Genomic DNA, 15,148 nt, shown 5'->3' on the forward strand with positions numbered 1-15,148 from the left:
CCGGTCATATAAAAAAAAAAAAAAAAAAAAAAAAAAAAAAAAAAAAAAAACTTGATCCTAAGTCATACAATTTGTCCTATTTTCTATTTTCATACGATATTTTGCGCATAGCATGAGGAATTCATTTCTCACTTCATTTCTAAGGGAGAAAAGCAGTAATATAGCTTATGCTAAGGGCGGATATGCACCTATTCACTGGCCCTATGTAGATATGGACAAGATATCTGGAATATCTCAACTTTAAGGTACTGTAGTCAATAAGAAAGATATAAGAATCACTTCTTACTATACCAGCTGCTTCAACAAGAATCAAGTGGTAGTTATTGAAAAAAGGCATTAAATCTTTTTTTGTTTGCTTTTCCTTTCTGGACAATAGGAATTTCAATGGATAAGAATTAAAAAATAAAACTTTTGCCTTTTATGCAATGTCCTCTAGAGATTCTTATGCTTTGCACATATTTTCTATTGATCTGCCTTTTCTGTCATGGTACAGAGGACTGAACTCAGAAAGAAACACAAGCTCTGCTGGACTCCAGGGAAAATTTGATCATTTCACTTCTTCATTTTAAAACTTATTTGCTCCCTGTTATCCTCAACTGTTTCAAAACTTGGTACCTAATTTTTTTCTCTAGTTTTATTTCTTCCTACTCTCCACTTCAAACTCCATGCTCCAGTCATATTAAATTACTTTCAGTTTTCCAAAAGTGGCCTGATCTCTAACATTCCTGACCTTTGCATATGTTATTCCCTCTTGCTCCGATCATTTTTCCCTCATCTCTGCAACCCCTTTGCCTGGCTAACTCTTCTTCATTCCTCAGTTTTCAGCCTTTCCTGATAGAAATGGCAGCCTCTCCTCCTGTTTTACTATTGGAATTTACTTGTCTCTGTCTGCCCTCAACTTTATTTCCTTCCTTGGAAGACTATAAGCTACTTAAGGATAGGCACAATGTTGCCTTGTTCAGCATTGTATCATTAACCCCCATCACTGTGTGGATGTTCACTTAATACTCATTTAAAAAAATATTTTCTGGGCCGGCCCATGGCTCAATTGGGAGAATGTGGTGCTGATAGCACAAAGGCTGCAGGTTCGGATCCCTATATATGGATGGCCAGTTAGCTCCCTTGGGAGAGCGTGGTGCTGACAACACCAAGCCAAGGGTTAAGATCCCCTTACCACTCATTTTTTTTTTTTTTTTTTGACCGGTAAGGGGATCGCAACCCTCGGCACAGTGTGGTCTGCACCACACGCAGCCAGTGAGCACACTGGCCATCCCTATATAGGATCCGAACCCGAGGCCTCCACGCTCCGCACTCTCCCGAGTGAGCCACGGGGCCGGCCCTCCAGTCATCTTTGAAAAAAAAAAAAAAGAAAAAGAAAAAAATTCTGGTTGATGCTATCCTCTAAATCCTTCTCTAACCCCATCAGTTATTTGATTCTGAATAAATCTGCTGGGAGCAGCGGTAGCTTCAGATTTCCATACAAGGTGAGACTTGGAAGTAGCAATATGGTAAGAATGGGGAGGTAGGAGTTTTATTTAGAAACTGCATTTACAAGGCAAGAAAGCTAGTTTTATATATATTGTTTATTTGGGTTGGGGTTATGGAGATTATGGGGAAGGGGTTGTTAAAGCTGCTGCAGGCCATACCTTACCGTAAATGTGTGGAATATGTTAATACTTTCCAGGATGACCAGTGCATTTTTGGAACTCTATCATGCTCTTTTCTTTAAAAGAAAAGCTATTAATTTCACCTGCCCTTTAATTCTAAGGCTGCGATGGCTCTTCAATTTGCTTCCTTCTCTCCAACACACGTACAAAAAAACCACGTACTGGTGTTTACTTTGAAAAACATATGTGAGGTTGGTACTTATTTACCGCAAAACACAAACGAGTTTTTGAGTAAGCTGCACTGTTTTCGTGGAACTCTACATAGACATACAAATTGCATTTGGGAAAAAAAATCGTACGGCTACTACTCCATACCTCAAACTTATCTCTAAAGTTACTTTTTAATTATTCACTCCCCATTACGCTACTCTCCATTTATCAGAGTTTGGTTAGTCACGTTTCATTTAATGTAATTTCGTACTAGTTTAAAGTAGTGAGGGGTAACTTTTGACTTCGAATATTGAAGGCTGCTAACTTTCCACTTTAGCAGTTTAGCTAGTCTGATCTTATTATCTGTTCTGGAACAGGAAGATGCACTTACCTATTGTGAGGTCATGTACAGGTTGGAACCGCTTGTCTGTGAACTGCAGAAGGAGACATGACTTCCCCACACCTGAAAGAAGAGGATGCGCGTTCTAGGAGTCACGCAGCCCAGAACACCTTCTCCAATCTGGACGTCCAGGACAGGAGAGCCCCGAGCCCCGCCCCCAGCCGCCCCGCCCCCGCCCTCTTGTCTCAAACCGCCCAGCCCACTAAGTGAGCCCCGCCCCCGCGACCCGATTTGGGAGCTTCGGATTCCCGCCCCAGCCTTGAAGGCGGTCCACCCGCGGGTTACCTGTGTCCCCGATGATGATGTACTTGAAGAGATAGGCATAAGTCATCGTCCCGATTCCTCTGGATTCCGGGTCCGCCCGACTTCAACAGCCACTTACCTCCGACCTCTCTAGCCACTCAATCCACCGATCTCCTTTTTTCCTCCCTCCAACCCCTCTAGCCCAGGTCACGTCTCTACTGCTCTCCCCAGAAATCTTCACTCGGTTCGGAGTACCCGACACCGCCTCCACGGTCGCCTCTTGCACGTCTACATGCCATTATCCTACCAAACTCCAGGGGGCGATAGCTAGCTTTTCCGTCAGTTCGGCTACTGACTCGATGCCACCCCACGAAGCTCCTACCAATCAGCGGAGAGCGACGCACTTCCTTGCGGAAGTGACGGCAGTTCCGAGTCCAGTGGGGGCGGTAGGAGCTATGAGGAAATAGAGACGGTGGTAGGGGTTGTGTGAAGATGGAGGTAGGAACTTGAGTGCTAAGAAGGCTGGCGAGAGATCGCGCGACCGGGTTGAAACAGAGGCGGGAAGACGGGCGGAGGGGCGGCTGACGGGAGAGGAGATAGAGCAGGGTTTGGGGAGTGTTATCAGAACGTTGGGGTCAGAATCCGCTCCAACCTAACTCCCTGCTCTGATTAACTTATCCCCTCGGCTTTCTTTTGGTTTCCAGTTTCCCGGAGGAAATGACAATTACCTGACGATCACAGGGCCCTCGCACCCCTTCCTGTCCGGGGCCGAGGTGAGCAACAGCTGCTGACGTTGCGGGGGGAGGGCCTGAGGCAGCCGTGGGGTAGGGTGGTGGAGAGGAGAGCGCAGACGCCGGGGACTGGGGGCTGGGAAGCAGGGGCCGCGATTGGTGTGTTTAGAGAAAAGTGACAGCTGCTTCTAGAGCCTCTGAGGACTGTTTGGGGAAGGCCTGGGAAGCTGCTGTCAAAAGAAAAGCAGGATGTTGGAAAGAGATAATTTAAAGAGGAGAGTGATTCTGGGTTGGAAGACAGAGTGGAATTGTCTCCTTTCGTTGGGGAGAAATAGCTACAACAATCTTGGGGTATCGCAATGGGAAGAAAATTTTTCAGCAGCTAAAGAAATAGGGGTGAGGGGAGAAGCCTACCTAGCACGGGTTAACCATGGACATGTGTTTATTCTAGAAACGAACCGTGTTGAAGGGGCCTTTTTTTAAAACTTAAACTTCGTCCTCTGATGGAGTTAGTAGTTACGTTTACATACATGGTGTTAGCTTGTTTTGCTAATGACAGGAGGAAAGGAAATAGCTACCAGAGAACATGAAAGGAATTGAGTAGAAAATGTTTCTGTTTGCCAGTGGTTTAGACTTCGGGCAGATTACTTCATCTTTGTATGTCACAGTTTCCCCAGCTTTTAGATGGCTGTAGTAGTTTCTCACGATGTTGTAAAGTAGAAGTAATGGTTATGGTGAGGTCCTAAAGTATTCGTGAAAAGTTTTGGTTGAAATATTGTCGTAATGTAGATATGTATCACTTGTTTAAGCAAGACAAAAGAGAAAGGTGGAACAGATTAAAATTTCTCAGTCTTTGAGAAACTGTGAAGCCTTGAACCTTCTACCATCTTTTGAGGATTTTAATATTTTTTTTCAAAAGTGATGTGAACCTTTTGCATCAGTTTTTTTATACCAAGAATTCTCAATTGCTGTCGAATGGGCGTATCCTATAATAAATCCTAACGTTTTCATGGATGAGAATTAGATTGACAAATAGCAGTTGCTAGTTTTTTAACTTCTTTATTGATGTTATTATTTATTATTCTTCTCCTAAGTGGGGTGTGTGTGTGTGTGTGTGTGTGTGTGTGTGTGTGTGTGTGTGTGTGTGTGAATCAAATGAGCAGAACATTCAGAAATGATATAAAATGAAAATCTGTTTGGTGCTTTGCAGTTTCATTGCCAGTTTCTTCTGAATGAGGTCTCCATGGTTTAATTTCATTCTGTGGAGTGTTTTAAATCTCACATTGGCCTCATCCATGTGACAGTACATCATTGCCAATTTCTTCTCTATCAGGTCTTCACAGTCTAAATTACATTATTTAGAGTGTTGTAAGTTTCACATTGGTCTCATTCATGTGAAAGTACAGTTTAAATACAAGTAGCTTTCAAATTTATCCCGTTCTTAATCCTCTACCCCTTTAATGAGGTTGAACAATCAAGAGATAACTACATAAGAGGTGGCTCGTTTTTACCTCAAGAAACTTTCCAGGTTTGAGTCTATCCTTTATTTTTGTTTTTATGATTTAAGAAATTTTTTGGTTGTTTTTTGTTTTGCCAGAGAGCTCTTAGCTAAGTTTTAGACTTGATTTCAGTAGCTTTCTTTAGTGTAGGACTTCTGTCATTGTTAAAAGTTCTTTTTCTCATTACAACTTCTACACCTTCTCTTCCCCTCTTGGTGGTAGTGGTGGTTGTTTATTTTAATGGGTTTGTGGGTTTTGTTGTATCCATCCCAAATATAACTTAGAAGTAAGTAAAAGTAGTATCAGAGTCATGGATCTGAAGGTAAAGTATGGGTTTTGTACTGAGAAAAGCTCAGTTCTCAGGGAAAGTTTTAGTTTTTCCTATAAAGAACTGCCTGCTCCTATGCTCCATGTGTAATTCATATTATATCCCAGACAACTATCAAATTTTTACCATAGTAACTAAAATAGTAAGGAGGAGGAAAATGTAGAAATGAAGCTGTGTGTTTTTTGTTTGTTTGCTTTTGGTCCTATAGGAAGCTTTTTTCTTTTTGCCAATGTGATTCAGAGAAATTGGGCATTTCAGAAGCATATTTTTTTTCTCTCTAGTTCTTACTAGCTGGAAATATTCTCTCTAACAATGTCTTCATTAAAACAAAAATGGTGATAATAGTGAGACCCTTTCTGGATCTACAGAAACATCAAGGAACTCTTTAAAGAGTGCATTATTTAGGGCTGGCCGGTTAGCTCAGTTGGTTAGAGAGAAGCCTTATAACACCAAGTTCACGGGTTTGGATCCCTGTACTCGCCTGCTGCCCCCAAAATAGCCTTTTTTATTTATGAAAAAAATGTGAGTTCCTATTTAATTTGATCTGAATCAGTTGATATTTACTATGCTGTCTGTTAGGTTGATAGAATTTATAATATCTAAAATTCCAGTTATTTATGATCATTGGTGAGGGCAGGTGACAAATTAATAATTATTAGGATATTAATATCATTAATAATGGCTAATAATGGTTATTAAGCAATTATGTTTCAGGCAATGTGTAAGCTTTTGTGCACTAAATTCCGTTTATCCTCATAATAACCATACAAGGGTTTTACCATTATATTTCCCATTTTATAGATGAGGAAAACCTGTTCAAAGTCATATAGTAAGTGGCCGAGCTGGGACTTGAACCCAGGTCTGTTTGACAGCAAAATCTCTCTTGCTGTTATTTATGATGCTATATTGCTGAAGATGACTCCATTTGAGTTTTTTAGTGTCAAAAAGGAACCATAGCAGTTAACATATTGTAGATCAGACATTGGTCTGTTAACAGTGTGAGTGGTAGCCCCTTTCAGAATAGAAAGAGTTTATTATTACTGGTCTAATTGGACTCAGAGGAAGGGAGTGTGTCTTTAGACAGCTAGAATAATCTTTTTCTTCCTCTCTTACAGAAAGACTTGGTTAGAGCAAGACTAGGAATGTGCTCTGGAACTGTTAGAGAACCAGTTTGCTGTTTGGCTGTAATAAGGTTTTTCTCCTCACTATTATCCTTCTCTTGGCATTGTTAGAGTTTTCCTAAAATCCTATACAAAGTGGAATCTTATTTGTTGTTAACATTATAATTCCTAAAATGGAAAAGACATAGGCAACTTTAAGTGCAAATATTTTAGAGGGGCATAAGTTTCCCATAATAGTACCTTTTAGGATCTGCTTCAAAGGACCCTAAAACAACAGAGTATAATTGGCTGGTTGACAATTTATTTCTGTGATCTAACAGTTCAGGTTTAACAATTGCAAAATAACTGCTATCTATTAGAATCTTTAGAGAGATTTCAAGCATCATAGCTAATCGGGTTATAAAGGGTAGATCCTAACTAATGGTGCTGAAATAATTATTCATTAGAATAATAGGCATAATAATTTAGGACAACTGAGATGGTACAGGTAGAAAATAGATAAAAGAATTGAACATTGTGATTGATATTAGCAGCCTTGTATGTGCCATATGACCAAGGGTATGAGATATAAGAGAGGTTTATTTGTAAAACTAAATAGGTCCTCAGAAATTGATACTAAAAATAGGGTCCCAAGCTGAAAAGAGGTACACTGAGAATATCCCGTACCCCACTGTGTTCTTCACTTACCATTATGCAGTTCCTCCTCCCCTACTAATTCTTTTTCCCTTTTTTTCTCTACAGACATTCCATACACCAAGCTTGGGTGATGAGGAATTTGAAATCCCACCTATCTCCTTGGATTCTGATCCTTCACTGGCTGTCTCAGATGTGGTTGGCCACTTTGATGACCTGGCAGACCCTTCCTCCTCACAGGATGGCAGTTTTTCAGCCCAGTATGGGGTCCAGACATTGGACATGCCTGTGGGCATGACCCATGGCTTGATGGAGCAGGGCGGGGGGCTCCTGAGTGGGGGCTTGACCATGGTAAGGGGCAAGACATTTTCAGGCTCACCCAAGCTCATGGGCAGGGTGTTAGGGGAGACAAAAGTTACTCTATTCCTACTACACTTGGGTATTCTCATTCTTTTGGCTAAAGGCTCACAAACCTAAATAAATGAAATTTACCATCTGGGTCAATTTTACTTGAAAAGTAAGTTAAAAGTATAAAGTTTCCAATGGGAACCCTGAAGTGAAAATGATTTATTGTGATTTTTTTAAAAAAGGTTTTCTCTTTTGTTATGGCCTTCACATCCTAGGATTCAAATGCAAGTGTGATAGCTGATATATTGAGGGATTTGTTCAAGAACAGTCTGTACCAAACCTAGTATTCATAGTGGATTAGTGTGATACATCAGTGTGTTGGGCTTCCAGGACATCTCATTATTAACGTATCTCCACACTGTATTTGATGCCAAACATCTCTAAAATTGATGGGCCTTATTTACTCTGATTGCCTGTGTACTGCAACTTTAAAAGCTGTTTTGTTTTTTTTTTAAAGATGACTGGTAAGGGGATCTTAACCCTTGGCTTGGTGTTGTCAGCACCACACTCGGCCAGTGAGTGAGCCGGCCATCCCTACATAGGATCTGAACCCAGGGCCTTGGTGTTATCAGCACCGTACTCTCCTGAGTGAGCCACGGGCCAGCCCTTAAAAGCTATTACTTTAAGAGGTTACAGATGGGAAGTTTTTCTTTACCCTGTGTGTGGTCATTATCTACACATAACTGAATAAGTTATTTACTCTTTAAGTTAATTTGTCCAAAATGAAAACTTCTCTGATTATTTATAGTTATTTCAGAATAGGCCTTTGAGTGCAAAGAAGTGAATTTTCTAATTTCTCTACTTTTAAAAAAAGTTTAATATGTTTTATATGTAGACAAATTATTTGATGGTTTTTAGAGTTTAAATGATGATGGGCCGGCTCGGTGGCGCACTCCTACAGTGCGCCGCTTGGGAAGCGCGGCGGCGCTCCCGCCGAGGGTTCGGATCCCACATACAGACCGGCTGCTCACTGGCCGAGCGAGGTGCGGGGGCAACACTGAGGGTTGCGATCCCGTTGCCGGTCCCGGTCTGGTACGGGCGCGACACTGAGGGTTGCGATCCGTTGCCGGTCATGAAAAAAGACAAAAAGGAAAAATAAATAAATAAATACATGATGAAACAGTCTGGGTAAGCAGAGGATTTATAAGCTGTCCTGAATTCAGCGGGGGGAAAAGTGGTGTTTTATATTTAGTGTTTAATTAGTCCTTCTGCTTCTCTCAGGACTTGGACCATTCCATAGGAACTCAGTATAGTGCCAACCCACCTGTTACAATTGATGTACCAATGACAGACATGACATCTGGCTTGATGGCGCATAGCCAGTTGACCACCATTGATCAGTCAGAACTGAGTTCTCAACTTGGTTTGAGCTTAGGGGGTGGCACCATCCTGCTACCTGCCCAGTCACCTGAAGATCGTCTTTCAACCACCCCTTCACCTACTAGTTCACTTCATGAGGATGGTGTTGAGGATTTCCGGAGGGTGAGGCATTCCCTGCCAAAATCAATTCTGCCATGGTATTCTAGGATATAACTCGTGGCCTACAGAACCTAATCAGTGTCCTTTACTTCTGCCCTGCCATCTCCTCTGCTCTTTTCTTGGTATGGGGACCCACCTCTCGAATTCCAGTTTATAATGCTCCTCCCAATCCCCATTCTCATTGGTCCTCACATACTTTACTAATGTCTTTTAATTCTATTGACTCTGTTTTTAGCATTTCTGAAAATTCCATATATGTGGCTAGTTTCCCCTTATATAAAAGTCCTTTTCTTACAGTTCTCCAGACATATAATTTCCTTCTTCCACCTTGTAATTCTCTCTTTTTTCTTCCCTACAGCAACTTCCCAGCCAGAAGACAGTGGTGGTAGAAGCAGGGAAAAAGCAGAAGGCCCCCAAGAAGAGAAAAAAGAAAGATCCTAATGAACCTCAGAAACCAGTCTCAGCATATGCTTTATTCTTTCGTGATACACAGGCTGCCATCAAGGGACAGAATCCCAATGCCACTTTTGGAGAGGTTTCAAAAATTGTGGCTTCCATGTGGGACAGTCTTGGAGAGGAGCAAAAACAGGTGAGCAAATAATGAGAAACTAATGAATAGTGAATGTTCCAGGAGTTTTTAGGTAAGGGGATAAAAACTAAGGTTTTCTTCTTTCTTATATGTCCTTATTTAATGTCAGCTCTTTGTTAATGGCATTCATACATCATCACTTGTCTTAGAAGTTGCAGCCATACACTGAATCCAGAAAACCCATTTTGAAATTATTATAAAGACACTGAATCTTTACAGTAACTCTATAAAATAACAACCATTTCCTCCTTTTTACTGAGGATGGAAACTGGGGCCCACTGCCCAGTTAATATAAATTTTAAGTGGCAGAGTTGAGACACAATCCAGATTCTTTAACTCCATATTCCATGTGCTTTCTACTAATAGTGACTCCTATAATTTTTTGTGTATCTTCAACTATTTTTAGATATTTTACTTTTCTTTTTCTTTTTCTTTTTTTTTTTTAAATTTTACCGGCCATCCGTATATGGGATCCGAACCCGTGGCCTTGGTGTTATTAGCACCGCACTCTCCCGAGTGAGCCACAGGCCGGCCCGTAGATATTTTACTTTTCTAAGCCTCATTTTTTTCTCATTTATAAAATTAGGCTATTACTTGACAAGTTGCATGCTGTGGCTAACTCTAAAATCCACTACCAAGTTTGGACTTAGAATTTAATTTAGGGTCTTTTTAGCCTAGTATAAATTTGAAAACTGGTCAGTCTTCCTAAATTTAATCTGTATTTTAAAAATAAATGAAAATTATGATACTGTACAAATATGAGATACAATTGAAATTGAAGATGGGTATGATTATCATTACCCTAGGCACTGAGGTCTTAGGTCAAAGTGAATCCTCTACTTAATATTTGAAACGAGAAGCTGAATTTATTATACATAACTTGTATCAGTTGTCTGTTGCTGCTCAACAAAACACCACAAATTTAAGGGCTTACACAATGGCAACTTCTATTTCTCATGATTCTGAGATGGCTGGGTGGTTTTTTTCTTGCTATTCTTGCCTGGGCTCATTCCTGTGGTTGTATTCGAATGATGGCTGGGATGGCTGGCCAAGATGGCCCTGCTCCCATGTCTGGCAGTTGTTGCTATCTGTTGGCTAGGATGCCTTAATTCTCCTTCGCGTAGGCTCTCATTCTCCAAGCAGGCTAGACTGTCTTCCTTATGGTATGGTAGACTTAGAGCAACCTTCCAAGAAGGCAAAAACAAATGCCTTAAGGTCTCTTAAGTCTCAGTGTCACTTTAGCCACATTCTCATGATCAAACAAGTCACAGATTCAAACGAAGAGGAAACAGGCTTCAGCTCTTAATGGAAGAAGGCATGCAGGATGGGAGGAATTCTTGTGGCTGTTCTTTGCAAACAATTTACCACATTCCTTTAAGTAGAATGTACTGATTAGGCACAGTTGCAGACTAGGAATCTATTGATCTTACATAGTTTTGGGTCAGGGTTTATTTTTGTGGCAGAAGTGAGCATGGGTTGATGTTCACTTTAGAAATGTAGTTATTTTGGCAAAACTCATTCTTGATTGGCTGGCTTTCAGAGGTATGCTCAGTGGAGTGAGTCAGCCATGGAACCTATCTGATTGTTAGCTTTCAGAAGTGTATTCATTGAAAATGTTGTAAATGATTAGACAGATAAATTCATTCATTGATGAATAATATAGAATTATAAGTCTTTTCTAGGAGCATGGGGATTTATTTAAAAGTCTGTCTTTCCTACAGGTGTATAAGAGGAAAACTGAAGCTGCCAAGAAAGAGTATCTTAAGGCTCTGGCTGCTTATAAAGACAACCAAGAATGTCAGGTAAGAGGATTAGGGCAGAAACATATTTAAACCAATAAGTTTTTTGAACTGTTAGTTAACTGTTATAAGTAAGTACCACCAAAAACCTGTGGGACTTATTGATGCCAGATAGTATTAAAATCTTAAAAAGTATTTAATAGCTTTCCCATTATTTCTGTCATATAAACCTTGTCATTCTTTCTGAGTTTATTCATTATTTCCATTGTTTACTTTAGCCAGGGTCATACCCACAGCTGCTCCTTTTTTAAAAATCTGTGATGTATCTTTTCTTTGGAAGTGATTAGAGTGAATAGAACTACGGTAGAGAGTAAATCTACAAATGTTATTTTTCTTGGTCTTCTTTTAGGCCACTGTGGAAACAGTGGAATTGGATCCAGTGCCAGCATCACAGACTCCTTCTCCACCTCCTATGGCTACTGTTGACCCAGCATCTCCAGCACCAGTGTCAACAGAGCCCCCTGCCCTGTCCCCTTCAATTGTTGTTAACTCCACTCTTTCATCCTATGTGGCAAACCAGGCATCTTCTGGGGCTGGGGGCCAGCCCAATATCACCAAGTTGATTATTACCAAACAGATGTTGCCCTCTTCTATTACCATGTCTCAAGGAGGGATGGTTACTGTTATCCCAGCCACAGTGGTAACCTCCCGGGGGCTCCAACTAGGCCAAACCAGTACAGCCACTATCCAGCCCAGTCAACAAGCCCAGATTGTCACTCGGTCAGTGCTGCAGGCAGCAGCAGCAGCTGCTGCTGCTTCTATGCAACTGCCTCCACCTCGACTACAGCCCCCTCCATTACAACAGATGCCTCAGCCCCCGACTCAGCAGCAAGTTACGATTCTGCAGCAGCCTCCTCCACTCCAGGCCATGCAGCAGCCTCCACCTCAGAAAGTTCGAATCAATTTACAGCAACAGCCACCTCCTCTGCAGACCAAGATTGTGCCTCTACCCACTCTGAAAATGCAGACTAACTTAGTCCCGCCAGCTGTAGAAAGTAGTCCTGAACGGCCTGTGAACAACAGCCCTGAGGCCCACACAGTGGAGGCAACCTCTCCTGAGACAATCTGTGAGATGATCACAGATGTAGTTCCTGAGGTAAGCCTCTTTTTAAGTGTTTCCTCTAGGCCAGTGGTAATGTATAAGAGCATTTTTGGCTGACTCAATAAAAGTGGGGGTTTCTACTAGCATTTAATGCCGGGCAACCAACAGTGTAAGACACCATGCAGATGACATTTTCCTGTGACAGTGACTTGTCCCATCCAAGATACCCATGGTGTTTTTGTTGAGAAGTGTTAAAAGGCCTCTTGTCACAGACCACTCCTTAACTAAGCAGAAGTTAACATTGTAGTTCAGGTAGAGAGGATAAGCATAGTTACTTTTTAGAGGTGTCTACCCAAGGATCCTAAACCTTGGAGATATAAATCCTTTCATTTCTAGGTTTTAACTGTTTAGCTTGATGTTTTAAATGCATGTGGATCAGTTGGTTAGAGCACAGTGTTAACACCAAGGTCAAGGGTTCGGATCCCCATACTGGCCAGCCACCACAAAAAAAGAAAAAAAAAAAAAAGGAATAAATGCACGTGGAGTGGGGGATATAGCCAGAACAATTCAGTGGGTTTGTATCTTTAAGTCTTTTGAAAGAGACATAAACAGATGCCAATTACCCTAGTTTTCTTTGTTATACATGACCAGTAATTAGTTTCGGCAACTGGCTGGTAATGGGATCTGAACCCTTGACCTTGGTGGTACAACACTGCTCTAAACTGAGCTAACTGCATGACAATTAATTTTAAAATATGGGTCTGTTTCAGACTCGTTCTACAATTAAAGAAGCAATCATTTAAATGAAAAAGATAACACCCTATCAAGCGGGAAACTTAAACTCCAAATTCCTTCCCCTTTTCTAACAGCACCACATTGTGTCTTCTCTTAGCACTCTCCATCTAGCTTACTTGAGGTGATTCAATCTACTCACATTCTACTTTTGATTTAATACTTTCAGAGGAATATTATTCAAGTGTGGAATAAAGTCAGTGATGGGTTAGATTAATTTTAAGGGTATTAGAATATCCCCAGCCTTTCCCTGATGGGAAGAAATCTTCCTGTCAGTCGGCTTGGAAAAGTTCTAAAGAGAGGGAGACCAAGAACTCACCTTCTGGAACTTTACCCCTACATGTGAGGGATTTTAACACCTGTTTCTCCATTGGTTCCCAGAGATAATTTGACTAGCTAGCTAGCTAGGCAGGAAGCACTCTAATCCATCCTTGGTGCTCTCTTCCTCTCACAGGTTGAGTCTCCTTCTCAGATGGATGTTGAACTGGTGAGCGGGTCTCCTGTGATGCTCTCACCCCAGCCTCGATGTGTGAGGTCTGGTTGTGAGAACCCTCCCGTTGTGAGTAAGGACTGGGACAATGAGTACTGCAGCAATGAGTGTGTGGTGAAGCACTGCAGGTGAGCTTACAGTTCCCCTTCTTACAATTCAGGTATTTGCTAAATTAACTGTATTGGGAAACATGGTAACCTTGAATATACAATCAGTGTCACCTTACCTTAGGTAGAGAAGGTTGCTATATATACAGTCTGATTGGAGAATCTACTAGAAAAGTTCCCCTGCTTAAAAAAAGCTTACATTTGCCACATGGCCAAAGATGATGCAATCAATCAGCAGTTCTCACTTTTCAGTTACCACATACCTCTATGTATGCTCTTTAAAAATGATGATCAATTAAGCTGTTAGTGATTGTAAATATTAGCTTATCAGTCCTTAGTGCAAATCAGACCACTTAGGGAATCAGAATTTGAGGAAGAATGGGTAAGTGATAAGTAACACAATAATATAGTAAGTGTGGGGGGAGTGTGGAGAAATTCTGAACATTTTGCCCTTCTCCCCAAATTTTCCTGGGCGTTACCTATATCCATTAAACAAGGCATTTGTATTTCTTCTTTTTTTTTTTTTTTTTTTTAAAGATGACCAGTAAGGGGATCCTAACCCTTGACTTGGTGCTGTCAGCACCATGCTCTTCCAAGTGAGCCAACCGGCCATCCCTACATAGGGATCTGAACCCGTGGCCTTGGTGCTGTCAGCACCACACTCTCCCAAGTGAGCCACAGGCCAGCCCCAGGGATTTGTATTTCTATCTCAAATCCTTTAAGGTAGATTTAGCATTGCCTCTAATTCTGACTTTTAGGCCCATTATTCTTAATACACTTAAGGTGATAGATACTAGCTTACCTTGGGGCTGTAGGAAATTATCTGGGAACCTATTTGTTTGAAACAAACAAACAAAAAAAGTTTCTAGGCTGTAATTCTAAGTTTGTATATATCTTTTTCTCTCTTAGGGACGTATTCTTGGCCTGGGTAGCCTCTAGAAATTCAAACACAGTGGTGTTTGTGAAATAGTCCTTCCTGTTCTCCAAGCCAGTGAAGATTTATCTGCTGGGAACATGTCCAAGAGCCTGTTTCTGAAACACAAGTTTGGCTTCTGGTAGTGCCTGATCTCAACCTATGATGGCCCTTCATGCTTCTCCCCTTTGATCTTCCTTCACAGGCCAGGTTATGGAGCAGGGACATTGAGTTTGCTGTAATATTGAATTGCTTTTTACTTTCAACTAATTGGAAATACCAGTGATAATAGCAGAGGAAGGGTGAAGGAATTATGGACAAGCAAAACATAGGGATGGTAGGGGTGGTTGTGGGCATTGTTTGAGGAAACTTGTTGGTACAATTGTCATAGGACTTACCTAAATATTATTAAAATGATGGGAGAGTACTCAGCTTTGAGCCTAGGAGAAAAAACACTGTGTGCATCCATTTTAAAAGGGATAAGAGCTTGCATTAAAGGTCCCCTCTTGACAGGGAATTACTACTATCACATCAATAGACTGCTTTGAGAACAAAGATTTTCAACACAGTAGGCATGCTGGGCTGCAGGGAAAATGACATCACCCAGGAGTTTTTTATTTATTTCTCATTAAAAAGATCCTTCTTTACCTGAGTTATCACAATTTGAGGAGGCAGAACTCTACAACCTTAAATTAATATGAGGTTCAACCAAAGTCTAAAGAATTGTGTTCACCTGTGTTTGATGAAATGTCTTTTA

At 41.1% G+C, this 15,148-nt stretch overlaps 2 protein-coding genes across 2 annotated transcripts in view; one reads left to right on the forward strand and one right to left on the reverse strand.

The window, feature by feature from the left end:
* RAB2B (RAB2B, member RAS oncogene family) overlaps positions 1-2,664 on the reverse strand; it is a 15,649-nt gene extending 12,985 nt beyond the window's left edge. The window contains exons 1-2 of the mRNA XM_008574064.1: positions 2,503-2,664; positions 2,209-2,280 (exon numbers count right to left, since the gene is read on the reverse strand). Coding sequence (XP_008572286.1) covers positions 2,209-2,280; positions 2,503-2,548 — 118 coding nt within the window. The 5' untranslated portion in view covers positions 2,549-2,664. The remainder of the gene's footprint in view (positions 1-2,208; positions 2,281-2,502) is intronic.
* Positions 2,665-2,892: 228 nt separating this feature from the next.
* Positions 2,893-15,038, forward strand: TOX4 (TOX high mobility group box family member 4). The gene is made up of 9 exons (XM_008574065.1): positions 2,893-2,958; positions 3,165-3,233; positions 6,881-7,123; positions 8,402-8,662; positions 9,018-9,248; positions 10,970-11,050; positions 11,397-12,143; positions 13,336-13,499; positions 14,388-15,038. Exons 1-9 carry the CDS (start codon positions 2,953-2,955, stop codon positions 14,446-14,448), a joined length of 1,863 nt encoding a protein of 620 aa, XP_008572287.1. The 5' UTR covers positions 2,893-2,952; the 3' UTR covers positions 14,449-15,038.
* Positions 15,039-15,148: the final 110 nt, after the last annotated feature.

Source organism: Galeopterus variegatus, unplaced genomic scaffold, assembly GCF_000696425.1.
Source record: "Galeopterus variegatus unplaced genomic scaffold, G_variegatus-3.0.2 Scaffold994, whole genome shotgun sequence".
Classification (NCBI taxonomy): Eukaryota; Metazoa; Chordata; class Mammalia; order Dermoptera; family Cynocephalidae; genus Galeopterus; species Galeopterus variegatus.

Coding starts and splice junctions, on each gene's coding strand:
- TOX4 (XM_008574065.1), top strand. Junction 9,249..10,969: donor TTGGAGAGGAGCAAAAACAG/GTGAGCAAATAA, acceptor TCTTTCCTACAG/GTGTATAAGAGGAAAACTGA. Junction 11,051..11,396: donor AAGACAACCAAGAATGTCAG/GTAAGAGGATTA, acceptor GTCTTCTTTTAG/GCCACTGTGGAAACAGTGGA.